This window comes from Falco punctatus (genome assembly GCF_963210335.1).
Source record: "Falco punctatus genome assembly, chromosome: 14".
Classification (NCBI taxonomy): Eukaryota; Metazoa; Chordata; class Aves; order Falconiformes; family Falconidae; genus Falco; species Falco punctatus.
The window spans coordinates 15925092-15943606 of record NC_137594.1 but is presented as its reverse complement, the minus strand read 5'-3'; the positions used below and the strand labels follow the sequence as shown (position 1 = coordinate 15943606).

At 46.6% G+C, this 18515-nt stretch overlaps 1 protein-coding gene across 1 annotated transcript; it reads left to right on the top strand.

The window, feature by feature from the left end:
• The first annotated feature begins 15351 nt into the window (after nucleotides 1-15351).
• On the top strand, nucleotides 15352-18314 carry CBLN1 (cerebellin 1 precursor). The gene is made up of 3 exons (XM_080410880.1): nucleotides 15352-15920; nucleotides 16129-16248; nucleotides 17366-18314. Exons 1-3 carry the CDS (start codon nucleotides 15654-15656, stop codon nucleotides 17561-17563), a joined length of 585 nt encoding a protein of 194 aa, XP_080267006.1. The 5' UTR covers nucleotides 15352-15653; the 3' UTR covers nucleotides 17564-18314.
• Nucleotides 18315-18515: the final 201 nt, after the last annotated feature.

Sequence of the window (18515 nt, the reverse complement as noted above, 5' to 3'; positions counted from 1 at the left end):
TGTAATCTCTCTAGAACAAGAATGGTATTGCCATGTGTAATCTGCAAAGCACCCTGACTGTTCTGGCAGGGAAGGCAGAATTTGATGACAGAATTGTAACTACAGCTGTGAAGCACCGAACTACAGACATGCCTGCGAGGGAGAGCTGCCTGTGCCTCTGGGAGCCTCCCACTCAAAGGGGCAGCTGGGTCTCACTGTTGCACCCTCACCAGCCAAGAAGCTGTTTCTACCTTGGCTTGTCCAAACTTACCCTCGTGCTGATGAGTGGCCAGTCTTGGTGTGCCCATCAGCTGCTGCCAAGCAGATGGCACTGGCTGTATTTTCCTCACCTTTGCTCAGTGTGAGCTCTAATTTGTGTTTCCTTCTGCTCCCCAACCAAAAGTGTCCATGAAGTCTTACAGGCATGTATTTACTCTTCGACTTACAGTGCTTTTTTATTTTGGCTGAAATTGATTGACAGGCTCAAAAGTTCCTGTAAGGCAACATGAGAAGAAAAATAAGGATGGACAGACAGATAGCAATGGCGTGACCCTCATTTCCTTAGGAAACTGAGCTAAAAATGAAAACGTAACCTCAGACCCTTTGCTGAGGGGCTTCTTTGAAAGCCAGGATAAGAACAGATATATCCCAGATCAGAAGAGACAAGTGGAGATTACTATGTTCTTGTGGCTATATTAAAGGAGTCATGAAAAGAAACTAATTGTGAATAGCTTGTAAGTCCTCTTAAATCACCATTATTATTATTATTACAATTATTAATAATGATTTTATTGTATTTACTTTCCAAAGGAAAAAGCTGTCCCACGGTACAGTTAAAACCAGAGAGGGATACCTGGGGGACAGAATGCAGAGGTGCTGCCCTGCCCCTGCTTTCCACTCGAGGGGCAGACTGAGGAGTGGGCTGCTGTCATGGACTGCACTGGGCTGCAACAACCCAGGCAGGTAAAAATAACTGAGAAGGGAGGCTGGCATCAGCCTGCCTTCCCTAGGTAAGGTATACATACCGCAGAGAGAGCAGAGAGGGTTTTGATTTTTGTCTCATGTAACAGAAGGGAGGTGAGGTGTGTGGAGCAAGCTCACAAGAGGAAAGCCGCATGTCCTCCCCAGGCTGTGCTCACCTATGTGCTGTAGCTGCTCACAGGCAATTTGTAACCGTTTAGGTGGGCGCTCTGTATCTGTGTGACTTGACGTTAAAGCTTTATTGAAGCTCTTCAGTCAATTCACTAGTGACCTTGAGAGATCCTATCACGTGTGCTGACAGTTGTGTAGTTGATGCATTTTCATACGAGGCACTAAAACCTTACATATTGGAAAAGTAATTTGGTCTGTTAGAATTTGCATGGAAAAATACAAATATTTCATAAGGACAAGTGGGCAGATTGTTCTCAGGATATTGATCCCACATTTTGGTCTGCTGAAAACCCACTGCTAAATAGACCTCCCTACTGGAGAGACGAAGCAAAATGGCCATTACAGGGAGAGGCTCTGGGGATTTATTGTTTGGACATGAGAACACTAATCATGAAATAGCAAATGTTGAGCATGTTGTTGCAACTACTATTTGCATAAAAAGGTAACAGTGTTGGGAAGCCAGGGTTTGTTTTTTTTTCAGAACATTCACAGGAGCTGTCCCAGATCAAGTCATATCCCTTGCCACATCCACCAGGGAAGCCAGTTCCTCAGGCTTCTCATTTTCCAGCGTCTAGAGAACTGGGTCAACAAACAGAATATGTCTGCAACAAGTAAGTTAGCAAATACATTTACTACACTAGATAGGAGTTTCATTTTCAGTATCTATCTCCAGCAAACCTACAGAATAATGTTTTCTTCAAAACAGCATCAGTTTGGGATTTTAAAATGGCTAGTTGATCTTCCATTTGATTCTGCTAATCAAGAAGTTAATTCAATTAATTTCAATCAAGTCTTGTCATTAAATTCTTGTCATTAAATTCCTGTAAGCTTTCCTTCTTCCTGACATGCTAGTTTTGTCGACTTCAAGTATTAAGAACTCAAAAATGAGGAGGCCCTTAAAATTTTGAGCAAGACTAAACTGTTATGCAGTTTACTCTTTCACAACAGTGTTTGGTTCTTCCCCCCTTTACCTTTCTGGTTTGTGGTTTTTTGTGTTTTTTTAATGTTACTCATCAAAGATAAAGACTAGAAATGTGAGTAGAAACTTCGTATACTTTTTCTAAACGAAAGCTAAATTTTGTACAAATTTATATAGCTCCAAGCTTTTGACTGTAAGAAAATGCATATGAAATTACAACATTAATTATCAGACTAGGAAAAACTTAAGAAGCTGTAAATATTTGCCATAGAATTTACCTTGATGAGATACTTTGCAATTTCCACATAATGTCCTTTTCTAGCTTTGCCACTACGCAGGTAGAGTTACTCGTGAAAAACACCCACAGGTGCATTCGTTGAGGGTTTCACCTGAAGAACAATGTATACAGCCAGAAACCAAAACATGGTAACAGAGAATCTATGAGCCCCAAACAAAAGCTCACCATATATACAGTATTTAGGTAACCAGCTTCCAGCACCTCTGCACAGCATTCTCTGGCCCTTCGAGTGCTGCCTGGGACTTGCAGTCCAGACTGCCAGTTGTCCTCTTCCCTCACCTTTCCTCAGTCCTGTTTCTTTTGGCTGAGGACGGGGAACTGGTTCAGGGGGGTGGGCCTGGCCTGCAAGCCCCCAAAATCTGGGGACAATAGTTACTGGGCTCTGAATTGGTCAAAAGCATATAAGGTGTTTGTCAGAGGCAGGGGAAAGTTGGTCAGAGAAAGAAACAGATGGAAGACGTTCGTTACAAATCACGTGTGGTCAGTCTTGGAGAGACTGTGTGTGTCTCCTTAGGCACCTGCTGCTTTGTCAGCATCTCCCAGGCATCTCCACTGACAACCCTAACAGGAAGGTTGAAGGTGTCTGTAGAGGGCAGGCAGTTACACAGCTCTGAATGGGCTTGGAGGACTGAGGGCCATGCATTTAATCTTCATTGGGGCCTTTCTCCCTCGTTTTGCCACTCTTTGGCCACACCAGCCACCTTATGAATATGGGAGTCTGAGATTTAGAAAATGGGTACCCAGCTTGAAGCCTAGACACCACAACAAAACATTTTCTACCTTTTCAGAAGCATCTAGAAGGCTGAGACAAATAATAATTTAGTCTGTTTGTGCTAAGGGCTAGGCCAAATGAAAGATCTAACCCATGCTTCCACACGTTAAGTGGGTGCAAACTGCACCAATTCAATGCAGAACACAGGATTGCTGGAGTTTCCTGTGCTCCTGTACACTTACCCATATCAGAAGTGACTAGTTCTGCGTGAACGTACGAAGAGACTGCACATTACGTAGCTCCTGAAGTGCAGTATGATTTTGTTTATTAAGGTAGAATTCAGAATGGTCCAGACTGAGCTCTTCTGCCTTAGGTGCAACTCCCTCTGATTACGGGCTGGTGGTAGAGTGTACCTAGTGCCTGCAGTTCTCAGTTCCTCACAAGTGCGATTCAACGAGGTATCTGAAGCACCACTAGCTCCATGAAGTACTTTACCAAATAGGGTCCTGAAAGACATCAGTTCCTTAAATGCCAGTTTGGCCTGCTGAGGGAGCAGTGGTTTCAATCCACTTCTGATGAGAGGATTCAAATTGTCGGTTCAGTGGGAGAATCTTTCTGTTGTAGGGATGGAAAGCTCGGAGGACCTCACTCATGCTCATTGGTCTTGTAATTCAATGTTACACACTTGATAAGCACTGCTTTGCAAGCCTCAAGGCTAATTTACATGTTACCACCAAAATATCTGATTTTTATTTTGCTTGTAAAAATACTGTACAGGCATCGTTGCATGTCATTGCAAATGGTTTGTATCAGTGATGCTTGGGTGACTCTCAACATTACTAAAAGTTGTACATAATTACTGCTAAAAAGCCCCATACAGAACCAATAATACTTCCTCTACAATAGCTATTTTATGACTAAGATGGCTTTCCTGATGTGACTGACAATGCTAGGATCACAAATGAGCAGCCTGCCAGCAAATAAAGAATAGCTTTTTGGGGAAACAAAGTAGTTTGATTCAATTATGGCATTACATGTGTAATTAAAGTGTATGTCACTTTTCCAAGAGCTGCCCGTAATTCAAAAGAGTAAGACAGGGTGGGAGGAAGGAGAGAATAATGAAAGTAGATAGGAGCTCGTTCTAAGAATGGTGACAGGTATGATGCCAATATAAGGTATTTACTTGTACATTTAAATGCTTTATGTTGTAAAAGTTGCTTTTATTGATTTGGGCCACATAACTCATGTTAGTTTTCATATGATGCATGAGTGAAAAGAGAAGAAACTTCTCAAGGGTCTGGGATCCATTTAGCACATAGACCATTATCAGTTTCTCGTTCTAAGGAGGTCATTCCAGAGGTAACATTTCAGTGCAGGCATATCAGATGGACTGAACTGCCTTTTCTTACAATTCACTGTTTCTTTAATACCTATTTCACTGACTTCAAAGCAATGCTAAAGCACTGCACCATTTATTGGAATATATTAATAATAATACATTAGAGTTTCATTCACTGGATTCCAGCTCTTAGAAGAATAAACAACCTTGTGCAGATGCAGAAAAAAGAAATATTAGATGACTTACCCACAGTCTGCAGCTGGTGAGTGGAAGAATTAGAAATAGAACCTCTGGCCTCTGGCCTTTCCTCCAAATCATCTCTTCTGTGTTTGTGCCACAGTAAAATGATTTTGCATATGTCCTGTCTCAGAAATATGAAAAATATATGCAATATGCAAAGCAGCCAATTGGGCTGCCTTTTGGAATATATCATCATTTATGAAAGGTGCATCCTTAAGTCTAAACAGATTGTGTGCAATTAATTGCAAACTGTCAAAGAGACTACAGCACTTTACTGCCAATTTGTAAGTAAAACCTAGTATGCAAAAGGGCTTAGGCAAGTGAGGTGAGTTTCTGTGGATAAAGGAAAGGCAATGAGCAAATGCAGTGCAACATAATTTTTACACTCCAGCCTTTAAGAATTTTGCTGACCCTATAAGAAAGCAGTGTGGTGCAGAGTCATTGAATGCAGCTAGGCTCTTCCATAGGTAATATTTTACATAGCCCAAATGAAGAAGTCCCAGCTTACTTGAAAAGCTAAAAGAATAAAAAGAGTCATCAAGTGCAAAAAGAAAAACATATTTTTAATTGAAATCTTGCTAAAACACATTAGCACTTTTGTACCCTAAAGATGTGCCGAATGATGGTGGTAACGTGTGGATTGTTCCAAATACAGGGGACTGCAAACAAAGCAGATTCCCTCTAAGTCCTGATTCTGACCCTCAAATGATCTTTGTTATAAATATGCTCATCCTGGTGACTGGCCAATACCTGACTCGATTCCTTATCCAGTGCTGTCTAGCTCCCTTTGTATCACTGCTGTTACCATCCTATATCTCATTGTTCCCCTCCATAATATTCAATAAATACAATATGTTTGGTGCCACGGCTGATCTGCTGAAGCACTCAGTGACTGGCCCAGTGACTCAGGCTTGGTCTCAGCTTCAAAAGAAAAATGATGATGCCTGTCTTTCTAGGTTTGAACCCCTCTGGTGAAGAGCATCTCAAATGTAATACAGACCTTCAGTAATTACTGAAACAGCAGTTTGTCACAAGCTGCTGGCGGCACTGACAGACAATCTGCTTGTGGGTATAGTTAGAGAAAGGAATATGTAAGAAAATATTTGTGACAGGCTTAACTTGGAAATTTTTGTGTGTGCATGTGGAGGCAGCGTAGATGGAGAATTAGGTACCCATATTCATCAACAGTTTGTTCCACCTCTCTGATATTTAATATATATACAAAAATTACTCCAGTATAAATGGGAATTTGGCCCAAGTAGTAGTCACAACTACATGAAGTGCAATTTGTATCTCCGCTGAAGTTCACGCACAGCAGTTCCCAGAACAAGTAGATTTGGCCCTTGGGAAAGAGTAGAACTGCCTATATATCCCAGTCACCCTCTACACTGGTGCCACTGAGGGGGTCCTTGCGATGCTCAGTAAATAAAAAAATCCCTTCTCCATTCCCCTGAGCCTTGTAGCAGGCACAGAGCTTAGTGCAACATACAGGCGCTTCCCTGTGCTCCGTGAACCTGAAAAAAATGGAAATCTGTAAGTCCACTCTTCGTGTGAAGCAGTTCTCTTTATTCTTTTTCTCCCCTTATCTTGTAGTGCAAATGCAAGTCCCAGAAATGGCATAAAACATCTGAATCCAGGGATGGTGAGGGAAATTCAAGGTTGAGAGAAGATGAAAGAAAAAAATGGACTCTCTGCCTGATAGGCTTTGGATGGAGCTTTGCAGGGAATCGGGACTCCAAAGGATGCTGTGGCAGGGGGGGACCTGCCCACACAGGGGGAATGCAGACCCAGCTTGCTGCAAAACCAGAAATCTAGCAGTGAGAGGAGGGAATGCTGCTTGACCCAAGCCAAAATAATAATGATGACACTTTGTTTCACAGCTTAGTACTGAAACAATTTTGCTCCAATTAGTAAACTGAAGACATTTTGTTTTCTCCGAGATACATTGTCTTCTCCCCAAACTAAATTATTATACTTCCTTTCAGGATTATTGTTGAACTAGATTGCACTTGGCTCTAGGTACAGAAGGTTTCCTTCGGAAATCATTACCGAGTTTATGGCACAAACAGCTATGTCCTTCCAGCCTTTATAAATCCATGTGTCCACATCCCCTCGTTTGTTATTTTGTTTGTTGCAGTGCTGGAGCCTGCTCACATTTCACCAGCAAAGGCTCTCGTCTCCAGCTATCATCCTTTCCCTCTCGTGTCACTCAAGCCCCGTGCCTTGCAGCCTGCCTGCCGCCGAGGTCAGAGCAGAGCCGCTGGCGCTGGCTCCTGCCGGGGGCCCGACACACCAGGCACCCGCTCGGCCCCCCAGGACCTACTGGTGCCAGCACAAACTGGGCTCCCCAGCGCTGCCGGGAGCCAAAGGGGATTTTGCCTGGATGAGTACTGGAGGATGGGGCTCTCATTGAGCCACAAACAACTCTAGATAGCGGGAGCATTCAGAAGATGGAAATTAGCTATATTACAATTTCAGGAAGCAGCAGACGAACACCATATGTAGGGACCCCCCCTTTCTGAACAGCTAACCCATACATGGTGAGAATGTGGTGAGCCTCGGAACAGTCCAGCTTTAGCCCTTGATCATGTTCATTAGTTATTTTGATGTGATGAATGCAAGAGATGACTATATATAAAAAGTAGAGTTTGATAAGCTGTATGGAACAGTGTTTGTATGTTGGCTTACAGGTTTATCCTACAGTTATTAGGCTCATCGTTTCTAGCCGTAAGTCATGAGAATTTGGTTGGTACTCAGGGTTTTGCCCTCCCTTTCCCCTCTCTCTGCCACTGAAGTCATCATTTTCAGCTGAAAATTTTTAAGCATTATCTTTACCTGTAGTTGCCAGTGTCTGTAAGAGCTCGACTCCATTCCTCTTACCACTGCCTCTGCAGATGCTCCTGGAAGGCAAGGAGGAGACCTCCACTGCCTGTGCCTCTTGCCATGTGACGCTGCAGTTCCCTGGCTCTGGTGAGGTACCAGTGTGCCGAGCTGAGCAACACTGACGCTATCCTGCGATACTAACATGTACGTCATGTAATGCTTGTTTGTCACAAATGTTTTGGAGGGCAGAATAGGGAGTGAGAACGGGGACAGCCTATTGTCTTCTTTGGAGACAGCCTTCCTCCTCTGTCGTCCCTTGACATCTACCCCTCACAACAGGCTTGTGCGCTTCTCTCCCCTGCAAAGGCCCTACTCCTTTTAGAAAAGGCTTCCAGAAGGATACCAACAGCACTGAAATCCCACTCGGTCTGCTTGGTTTTTACCAGCCCTCCTCTATTGCCCTGCAAGAACAGAGAAGAATATTTTCCCTGCTCTCTGGAGTGAAGTCCTCCATTACCTTGTCATGAAAGAAGACAGGCTGTTTGGTAGCTAAGGAAAAATGCTGACTTTAAACCTGAGATAAGGCTCTATCATTTACACTAATGAGCTCACTGGTGGGGAATTTGTAAAATTTTATGATAAAAAGTAGCTGTAGTCAGTGTTTGATGGAATTTAGTATTTTACTTTTTTGCTGAAAATACACATAACTACTAATAATTTTCCCATCTAAACCTAGAGAGAAATAAATACAGCGAGAATTGTCCCAGTAGAAGTTCAAAGATCTTGTAAGTAATCCATTATTTTAAAGATTTATTCTTTAACCACAGGTTGGTCTAAATTCTGCTATAGACACATTTAACTGGTTGAATAACAAATTAGTTACTCAGAAGGAAGAGCCCTTAATGAAATATTAATATCAGGATTTTAATTGCTGGCAACTTATGGTTAAAAGTTAACCCCCTAGATCTGATATTCATCACTGCCCTGTCAGATTTTGATTTCCGATGGAAGCACGCGCTGGGATGCACGCTGGGGTGCCCTGTAATAGTTTCTGTGCCAGGTACCACATATGTCCAATACGTGGAATGAAAAAGGGGAGGTATCTGATAGCCTTTGTTATCATACAGTGTCAGAGCAGTAAATGACAAGTGTTAAGAAAATCTCCCAGGTACTGTAGATTACAAGGACCTAGACCGTTCTCTTCAGAACCAGAATAAATGAGTGTGGCTGGAAAGGGTAACCCTGCTACTATAAAACTAGAAAAAACGGAAAAAAGCAAAGGGGTGAGAGCAAGCAGAGAGGAATAGAGATGTCTCCATCTGAAAGGCTGGAAAACACTGAAGTTTGGCATCCATGCGAGACATGAATGAAATTCCAACTTGTTTTCTCTCCCACTCTGTTATTTTTGCAGCCTACCCACTCCATTTGAGGTGTTTAAACTCCACAGAGTCCCTAGTCCAATGCCTGGAAAAGCTGGCCAGAGATGCAATACAATGCATGGACTTCATTGTGTGTGACCACTCACTGCTGTGTGCAGACAAGAAATAAGCCCTTCCGAGATATTCCATGTGCTGGTCGCACGCCTGCAGCCTTGTTTTCTACCCAGGGGCAGGTGTGTTTCTGCAGGTGCCTCAGCCACCTCATCCTCCTAACAGTCATGGTTTTGACTCATCACTTTGATAGCAATTTGGGAAGGGGTGCTGGGCTGTATGGTAGGCGCAAATCCCAGAGCAGGAATAGCAGAACAGTAAGCAATGAACATGGAGACTGGGATGTGGGTTTACTGCTGCTGAAAAGAAAAGGACAGACAAAAGTAAGAAAGTCTGTAGCAGGTAGGAGAAAAATGTATGGAAGGGATACAAGAGGGACAGCTGGTTTACGGGCTGTTACTGATGTAGTTTCTAACTGCAGGCACTGGGAATACGGGAAAAAAAGACAGACCAACAAAGAGGATCAGTGTGGAAGACTGCAGAGTGGCTGGGAAACTGGTCTTGCATGCGAGTGATCACAATTACTATCATCTTTCAAGAACAAATTATATTTTTCACAAAAAATATTGTCAAATCCATAGCTCTTCTATCTTTGTCTTGATATGGCTCATCACAAGAGCTAAATTTCCTGGTACCTAAAAGTTTGTGTCTGCTCATCTCCTTCCTGGCTAGCATCCCTCCATTCTATACACATCGTTTCGTACCTAATACAGAAGTGCTGAAGTGTTGCTACTTCTTTTTGAGAAGAGCAGCCGCTAGAGGGAAGGATGAACACGGAGAAGTTCCCCACAGCACCTCTGGTGCTTCCTCCGTAAGTAAAAAAATTTCAGAATTTTACCTAGCATTTGTAAGGGGCCTGGTTTATCCTTTCAGAGAAAATATATTGAATGACATTATTTTTAGTATTGCAGTTTCACCGTATCTCCTGAAACACAGCCAAAATTACGGGCCAGGAAAAAAAAAAAATCATTGGCTAAATTACTCAGAGAAGATTGGATTACCTGTTCAAACAGAGCTCTTAATTCTGCACATAAATAGAATCCACAAATACATGAGTACTGCAGTAGAAGATAAAGCCAGCCAACAGCCCCTAATAAGCCCTAATTATTAGGAGTTTCAGTTAACATTTGGACAGCTTTGGTCTTAATTCTTTTAAGTCTGAAGAGGCAGTGTGACCGAGGTGGCCACATTTACAATTACAGCGAGCACACACGCTGTTCCAACCCATGCTGGCTTTAGCTGAGTTCTCTGGCAGCTTGGGTTGGGATTTTGCCCTGTTAAAATATAATTACCTATCTGAATGGTGACTAATTTCCAATTTGAGTTATTTATTTGTAAGAAAGCACTTGTTTTGATAAAAGTCTATAACAAGAAAACCAAATGAGGCTCCTGACCTTGGCATCATCGCTCACTTAGAAATTTTTTGTATCTGAAAGAAAACCTGCTAATATCCCATCCAAGTAATGAATTAACTTGCATGTTACCAGTAAATACAACAACAGAGATCTATCTGTAAAGCAGACAGCTTTTAAGATGAGACTGAAATTCAATGTTACTTCAAAAAAAAAAAAATGAAAAAGAAAAAGAAAAAAGAAAAGCTTGACAGCACTATACTACATATGGACAATTATGGTTCTGTACACCAGAATGTTTAGTAGTTGTCTTAAGGATGGTTTTCAAATATCCTTAGCAGTGAGCTAATATTCTTTCCCAGTGTAAAAGTTACCTTATTTTATATATATATATATATATGTATATGTATGTATGGGAGATTAGAAGTCAAATACTGTATTGCAGGCACTCAATAAAAAGCAGCAGTCGTCATCCACATTATCTTAATAAAATGTGTTGTTCTTCAAAATACACAAACCCCAATTTCTGTTCAGCCCAATGAACCTTCAAGGTAGACAATTTTATATTCATGTACTGCTGCAATCCCCACTTCGGTTAAGATTGTGTAACAGTTTCCCCTTTGATCTTCTGTTTGCAGCTACCCATATCCATCAAAAATGCCCACTTCTAAGACTGAGATTTGCCACAACTGCAAACTGGAAAAGGTGAGGTTTTATTTCAACATTTTATCACAATCTTCTTTTTGAACAATTCAAAACACATGAAGGTACAGAGAAAACCCTAAGCTTATTTTGTTTGATATTCTCTGGCTAGAAGTGAGGTCTGAAAGTAAAAATCAGAACTATTTTTCTGTAGGAAGGAGTGTGTGATTAATTTTGGGAAGCAATCTGGTTTCGTTTGATCAAATAAAATTACAGAACATTTGGACGGGAACATACACAAATAATCACCTGGCAGTTATTCTCAGGTGCCCACCTTGGAGTGCATATGCACTCTTTGGGTGCCCATGCTCTTGATGAGTTTTACCCTCAGTGATGCCATCTTTCTCCTGCAAGCACAAGTGATCACAAGATCTCTTTGGATCCCTGGTGGTGTCTTCCCCTGGCACCTGAACCAGCCTGCCTGTACCATTCTCTGTCCTTTCTCTGCTGTGTATGACCTGCGCTGACAAGACTGTGGCAGGAAAGTCTCTGCGGCCTTTCTTATTCTACAGGGTGTGGAATGTTACAGATAATTTCGGCTGGATGGCACCTTAACAGTTCATCTGCTCCTGCTGTGCACTCTCTCACTGAACTCAGTCTGCTCTTTGAGATACCTTAATTGCTTGCTGTGGAAGCTGAAGGTGACACCATAAGCAAATCACCATAAATACATGCAAACCTCTCTTACAACAGCAAATCAGATGGTTGTAGATAGTGCACAGTGTGAATCAGCAAGAGCAGTTTTGCTCTAAATCTCATTCTTGCACATCTTCAGACTTTGTACAGAATCCCAGCAGATGCTTGGGAAGACAAGTATCTTAAGTTTATATGGGCATATATAAATCCCTGAATTGCTTTTTGCTGTTTATACTTTATAAACTAATACAGCAGTGAACAAACTGCATTTTCAGAACTGTGAACAAACTGCATTTCATATAAGTTATCCAGTTACGGGCCAGACCTTGCATTTCTTACTCAAGAAGGATTAAATCAAAAGGCAAGTAGTCTGTGAAAAGGTGGTTTTATACACAGCTAGCTAACCTCTTGATAAATTATTCTCTCAAAGGAAAAATAAAGGTTTCCAGTAGATTTCTCAGTACTTGTTTTCAGAGCAACTTACACTGACCCCTCTTAGAGGCTTTCTTCCTAAGTGAAGCTAAAGTTAAATGTCTAGTGAGACTGAGTTTCTAAGGATAATTTTCCTAAAATAGGATTAAGGCTCACCAACAGTGTAATGCAGGGCAGGTAATGTTGCTGCTGCTCGTGATTTAAACTGCTCTGTGGCTAAACTGTATTTTGGTTTCTACAGATAACAGTTCAATACCTCTGAGCTTCAAACTTGCTTCTGTAAGAGGTAAAAACCAGGTTATTTTGGTCTCTCCATATTTTTTTTCTGGAACAAAATAAACAACCCTCTCATCATCTGAGCAGAATAGTAACCAGTCCTGAAGCAGTTCTTCAGAGACTTGTGAGGATCATTCCATTACATTTTTCCCCTCCAGATTATTTCCAGGTTGTTTGTTATGGTTGGGTTTTGTATTTTCTTTGCTTTAAGCATGGGTGAAACATTAGGGGAGTCCTAGAAACTAATAGTCTGTGTGGTTGATCTGTCAACATCAACGTCATAGCTAGTTACTGTGCAATGGACATTTTCTCCATATCCACAAAAGTATTTCTTAAAAGCAAAAGTCAAACAAATGAAGAGCTCTGCTTGACAAATAACATTAATTTCAGTCTAGTATCTATGACATCTATTGCAGTTTGTTAATACCTTGAAAGCGTTCCCCTTGTATCTGAATGACAATTGCCCTGCTGTATCTCAATGACATTGATTAACAAGGCAGTTTGTAATTAGACCGGGTAATGTAATTCCTGGCCCTCTGTAAACATCTGGATTTGCAAATCTGCACTCCTAGCTTGGGAGCTTTCTGCCACACATCACTAATTATGCTGCGTTCTTATATATCAGTGCCTACATCCTCCTGCTGAGCATCTCTTCTTTGTTCCCAGTACGAGTCAGAGGCTGTTGTCAATACAGAGAAAATCAACATAACTGCCTAACGCTGCATGTGATATTTAATGAAAATGAAGTAATGTCTAATTTGCATGGCTGGTGTTAGTTTATTAAAGCCAGAACTGCTGAAGCTGAGTGCTACAGTGCTAGTCAAGTGTGCAAGACTGATCGTCTATGGCAACGATAGTGTCTGGCACAGAAAACTTTGCATCCCTCCCTGCCTGCCTGCCCGCCTCCTGTGTGAGGAAGAGGGCTTCTGGTAAAAGTGGGAGACTTGTTCGTTTTTTCAGGCCCATCTGTTCTTGTTCTTTCTGTGAGCTCTGTCCATCAGAGCCTGCGAAGCGGTCAAGGCAGCTGGGGGAGGAAGGCCCACCCTGCCTCCTCGCAGGGGGGCCACCACACAGCATCCAGGACAACTTCCAGCTCGGAAGGGAAACCCCTCCTGGATTCAAAGCTACAAATAAAAAGCTCCGTAGCACAAGAGGATTGACTCCTGTCATGCACAAGAAGTGTCTTAAAAGAGAAATATATGAGTTGTTTTTACATAAACAAGAGCCCTGTATGTTGAAGGACTACACAGTCAAGCACAGAACATACAAGGGCAGAGCTGTGCTCCTTCAGCTCCCATCTCCCCGTGTCACTTCACCAATGCTGACGAGGATGCAAAACGCTCATTTTTGCCGATTTTTATTTGTTTAGCCTTACGAGCACCCCTTAGAAATACTTAGGAATATTTATTCTATCTTTTAAATAGTTTCTGATTCTGACCTTGGACCCAGTTAAGAAGGCTAGCAGTGATAATACACATAATACATCATAAGCATAAGTCTTAAAAGTAAAACCTAACACGCCTTCTAGTTGTGGCTCCACCCACTCAGTTTATCTTATTTTCTACTTCTCAGAAGTGCTGTTTTTTCTATTTTATTATCACTCCAGCTCCTTTCTGACCTCTTTCCTTCCCCTTTACCCAATTTGCCACTGCACTGGTTTCCAGTCTGCTTCACTGCTGAATGTCTAAAATAAAGTGGGGGGTGGGGGTGGGTGGTCCTTGCCATGTCCTGTCCCCTCACAACCAGCCAGAGCCAACCCACTGGCAACCGCCCATCCTTCACCTGCTGCTGCCCCAGCAACTTAACAGACACGCATTTAACTTAGCGGGGCAGTAACAGGAATAAAGTTTTATTTGTAGAAGAGAGCAGTTTGCCAGGTAAAGTCTTACGAATCACACAATCAGAACAGCACAGTAACATAAAGCCTTTACCAAAATTCATAATTTTTTGCACCGGAGCCCAGTTCTGGATGGTAGTCAATTTTCCAGAGAAGATGCTACAAACTCCGTATAAGTTTTTCTCTCTGAATATAAGTTTAGTTTTGCAAACAAGAGCTGCCAGTTAGAGAAGTATTTTGCTCCAGTGCTTTGTTTCTAACGGTTCATCGGTAAAGCTCTTCTCTTGCAATCCCGGGTTATGATTTTTTGATAGCGCATCCAGAAGGAACACGGGTCCGATGTCCACCAAGAGAAAGCCATCAGCACCCTGGGAAGTACCAGCGGCCTTAGAATTCTAAGCGCGCCGCGGGCCGGAGCCACCGGGGCAGGGCGCGGAGCACCGGCCGGGCAGACGCCGGGGGCGTGACCGGCCGCACCGGGCGCGGGCCCCGGGGAAGGCTCGCTGCGCTTTGAAAGTTTCTTGCCCCGTGAGCCCGGCCGGAGCCGCAGCGCTCGGTTCCTCCCCCGGGGCGCGAGCGAGGCGGCGGAGGAGACTCGGCCACGCCGGCAAGGGAGCGACCTGCGGCGGGGAGGGCCGGGGCCGGGCCGGGCCCGCCCCTGCTCGGAGCGCACCCGGTGGCGCCCCTCCCGCCCGCGGACGGCGGCCGGTCCCCGTCGCGCCGCGCGGCCGCCCGCGCCCTTCCAGCCTTCCCCGCCCAGGCGCGAAGCGGGGCCGCAGCGGCGGGCCGCCCCCCGGGCCCCCGGCCGGGTTTCGCCGCTCCCGGCCGCCCGGCCTGCCGCGGGCCTCGCCGCTCCGCTCCCCGGCCCCGCCGCGCCGTCCCGGCCCCGCGCGGTGCCGCTGCGCCCCGGCGCTCCTACCTGCGCGGTGCGGTGCGGTGCGGTGCGGGCGGCTGCTCGGCACCTGCTCCCGCGCCCGCGCCCGCGCCGCCTAACAAAAGCGGCGGCGTCAGGTGGCGGCGGGCGGACTGCGCGGCCATTGGCGGCGGCGGCGCGCGGCGGGCGCCGGTTGGGCCGGGCGCGGCGGAGGCGGGCGCGGGGCGCTGACGCCAGCGCGGGGCCGGTGGGGAGGCGGGGCCGCGCCCCGCGCCGTCTTTGTGCTCGCCGGCAGCCCCGGCAGCGCCGCCGCCTCCCGCCGCCTCCCTCAGCCCCGCGCGGCGCGGCGGGCGGCTCCGCACCGCACCGCTCCACAGCGCTCCGCTCGGCCCCGCACCGCCCTGCCCCGCCCCGCCGCGCTCCGCGCCGCGCTATGAGTGCCGGCGCTCCCGTGCCTCCTCGCCGCCGCTTCCCACCCGGCGGGGCGCTCTCGGCCCCGCTCTGAAAGCGCGGCCGGGCAGGGAGCGAGCGGAGCGGAGCCCGGACGTGCCGCCCGGCGCGGAGCGGCGCGGAGCGAAGGGAGCGCGGCGCCATGCGGGGCCCGGGGCTGGGGCTGGGGCTGGGGCTGCTGCTGGGCGCGGCGTGGCTGGCGTGCGGGCAGAACGAGACGGAGCCCATCGTGCTGGAGGGGAAGTGCCTCGTGGTGTGCGACTCCAACCCCACCTCCGACCCCACCGGCACGGCGCTCGGCATCTCCGTGCGCTCCGGCAGCGCCAAGGTCGCCTTCTCCGCCATCCGCAGCACCAACCACGAGCCCTCCGAGATGAGCAACCGCACCATGATCATCTACTTCGACCAGGTGGGGCGGGCGCGGCCGGGCTCCGGGCGCGCCGCCGCGGGAGAAGTTGCCGAGGACAGTGGCGGGGCCGGGCCGGGGACGCGCCGCCCCGCGGGGCCCGGCACGGGGGACGGGGGTGGGCGCTGGGGACCGGGGGCGGCCGCGGGGCAGTGGGGCTGGGCGGCGGCGGGGGCCCCGCCGAGGTGCTGACGGTGCCCTTCCCTTCCAGGTACTAGTGAATATCGGCAGCAACTTCGACTCGGAGCGGAGCACTTTCATCTCGCCCAGGAAAGGCATTTACAGTTTCAATTTTCACGTGGTGAAAGTGTACAACAGGCAAACCATCCAGGTCAGCCGCCAGCGCCGCGCTCCGCGGGCACGGCGGGAGGGAGCGGCCCGGGTCCGCGGCCCGGCGGGGGCGGGCGGCGGGGCGGGCACCTGCCCCCCGGCCGCCGCCGGGAGCACCGACCTCCCGGCGCTTCCCCGCCCGAGGGGACGGAGCCCAGAGGGCCGCGCAGCCCCCTGGGCCTCCGCCCGGCCCCGGCCCGCCTAAGCCGTCCCGGGACGGGAGGGCAGGGCCCGCGGGCTGTCCCGAGCCGAGCGGCGCGTCCCTGCGCGGAGCCCTGGGTGCCGCGGCCCCCGTGGGCTGGGCGCCCACGCCCGGGTGGTAGAAGCCTTCCGATGGATCTGGGGGACAGGGAGGCGGCCACGGTACGGATACTGTAATGAATATAGCTCCGTGGGTATGCGGCTGCCCTATACGCGCCATTTGTCTGTGGTTCAGTGCATACGCGCCTCCAGGTAGGGACGATAAATTACCGGCCCGAAGCCAGGTAGCACGACCTAGATGGGAAATGTGTCTGCGCAGCGAGGCACGTCGCAAAGGTGAATGCACAGCTGTATAGCACCCTTCTGGTGTAAGCGGCTTCACACACCTGGGTTGGGCAGGTAGTGCATTATTAATGTGGGGTATGCAGTCCCGGGATCATTAATGTGAGCCAAGCGGAGCTTATTGACTGTACCGTGGCATATTGTCTTTGCCGCCTAACAAAGGAAAACTACCTCTTGAATACACTTCAAACGCTCTGACTCTGGCGGCTGTGGCTCTGCTCCTCGCTGTCTCTGAGGTTTCGCATAAAGCCATCTTTCAATAAGTACGAGCAGACCTCTTTTCATAGCCTGAAAACACAGGCACCCTATTGAAATTCTTCAAAATAGGATCAATGTCCTGTTTTATATGCACCGGGTGTTTTGATGTGTTTGTCTAAAACAGCAGTGAAAGGCTTCTTCCTTTGGAGTACATACCTTAGCTGGGTTCAGATTGATACTTCATTTTTATGGGGCTGGAGTTTCAGCTGTCAAAAGAGGCCTTTTCTTAACTAAGCGTTTTGCCTGCCAGGCGAGCCCCAGCGGTGTCGTTTTCTGACTCTAATTGACGGAGGGCTTTGTTTTATCTTGCTCTTTAGGTGAGTTTGATGCTAAATGGGTGGCCAGTGATTTCTGCCTTTGCAGGGGACCAAGATGTGACCCGAGAAGCTGCTAGCAATGGAGTCCTGATTCAGATGGAAAAAGGAGACAGAGCTTATCTAAAACTGGAGAGAGGAAACTTGATGGGAGGCTGGAAGTATTCAACATTCTCTGGATTTCTAGTGTTCCCGCTTTAAATCACTTCTCGTCCAAGGAAAGGGAGAGATCTCGTACAAATTCCTGAGTCCTAGCTGGGTTTAAAGAGTCGTGGACAGCAGACTTTTTACATTCAAATATTAAAGAAGCTAAATCCTGCTTAGGTTTGTGTACACCTGCTTTGAAGAATTACTACTTATTTTTCTTGTGTTGCAGCCAACAGGCGGGAGACACTATAATTGATCAAATCCCCATTTATATTCTTCTCTCTCCTCCCACAAAATTAGTTCCTATCTCCGTGTCACTGGTGTAATCTGCCATTGTTCCCCCATGGTTTCTGCCACAGACGAGTAGACTTTAGATATTTCCATTGTCCTTTACAGCATATTTTGTAGTTTTGTTTTTAAAACATGTTAATCTTGACTCTTTCTCTGAGTTTAACTTTGAAAAACAACAAAAAACAAAAAGCAAAGTATTTTTGAATACGTGGATGCCATGATGGAAGGGAAAATGCAATTCTTGCTGTGTACTGGCTGGCAAAAGGAAAAATTTCTACATGAAGAACTATTCACAGCCAAGGCTGACCAGAGTATTTCAATATTTCTATGTAATTCTGAGTGATTGTGAAATTTAAGGCTGCTAAATGTTTTGATGCTTGTTTTGCTCTTGTACAATGTGGCCCAACTAAACGCCAGGAAGTATATTGAACTTTTACTATTACTCTGTAATATATGTGTGAATATCGAAAATTAATTTTTGCTTTAATTCAATAAAGTTTAAATGGGACTTTTATTTTTCTTAACCGGAAATAAGGTTTCTCAATAGAGGGAGGCAGGGGGAGAAGGCTCGGCGTGGCCCCGGGGCTGCGGCAGTGGGGAAGGACCGTGGCAGGGGGTCCCGGGGGCGGCCGCAGGGCCCCGCGCAGCCCCCGCCTGCCCTGCGCGGGGCCCCGCCGGTCAGCGCGGGCGCGCAACCCCCGCGGGCGGTGCCGGC

Bases quoted from the DNA above. Each gene is read 5' to 3' on its own strand.
- CBLN1 (XM_080410880.1), top strand. From the start codon at position 15,654: ATGCGGGGCCCGGGGCTGGGGCTGGGGCTGGGGCTGCTGCTGGGCGCG. The intron at 15,921-16,128 runs GTGGGGCGGGCG...CTTCCCTTCCAG, and splicing joins TGATCATCTACTTCGACCAG to GTACTAGTGAATATCGGCAG. The intron at 16,249-17,365 runs GTCAGCCGCCAG...CTTGCTCTTTAG, and splicing joins ACAACAGGCAAACCATCCAG to GTGAGTTTGATGCTAAATGG.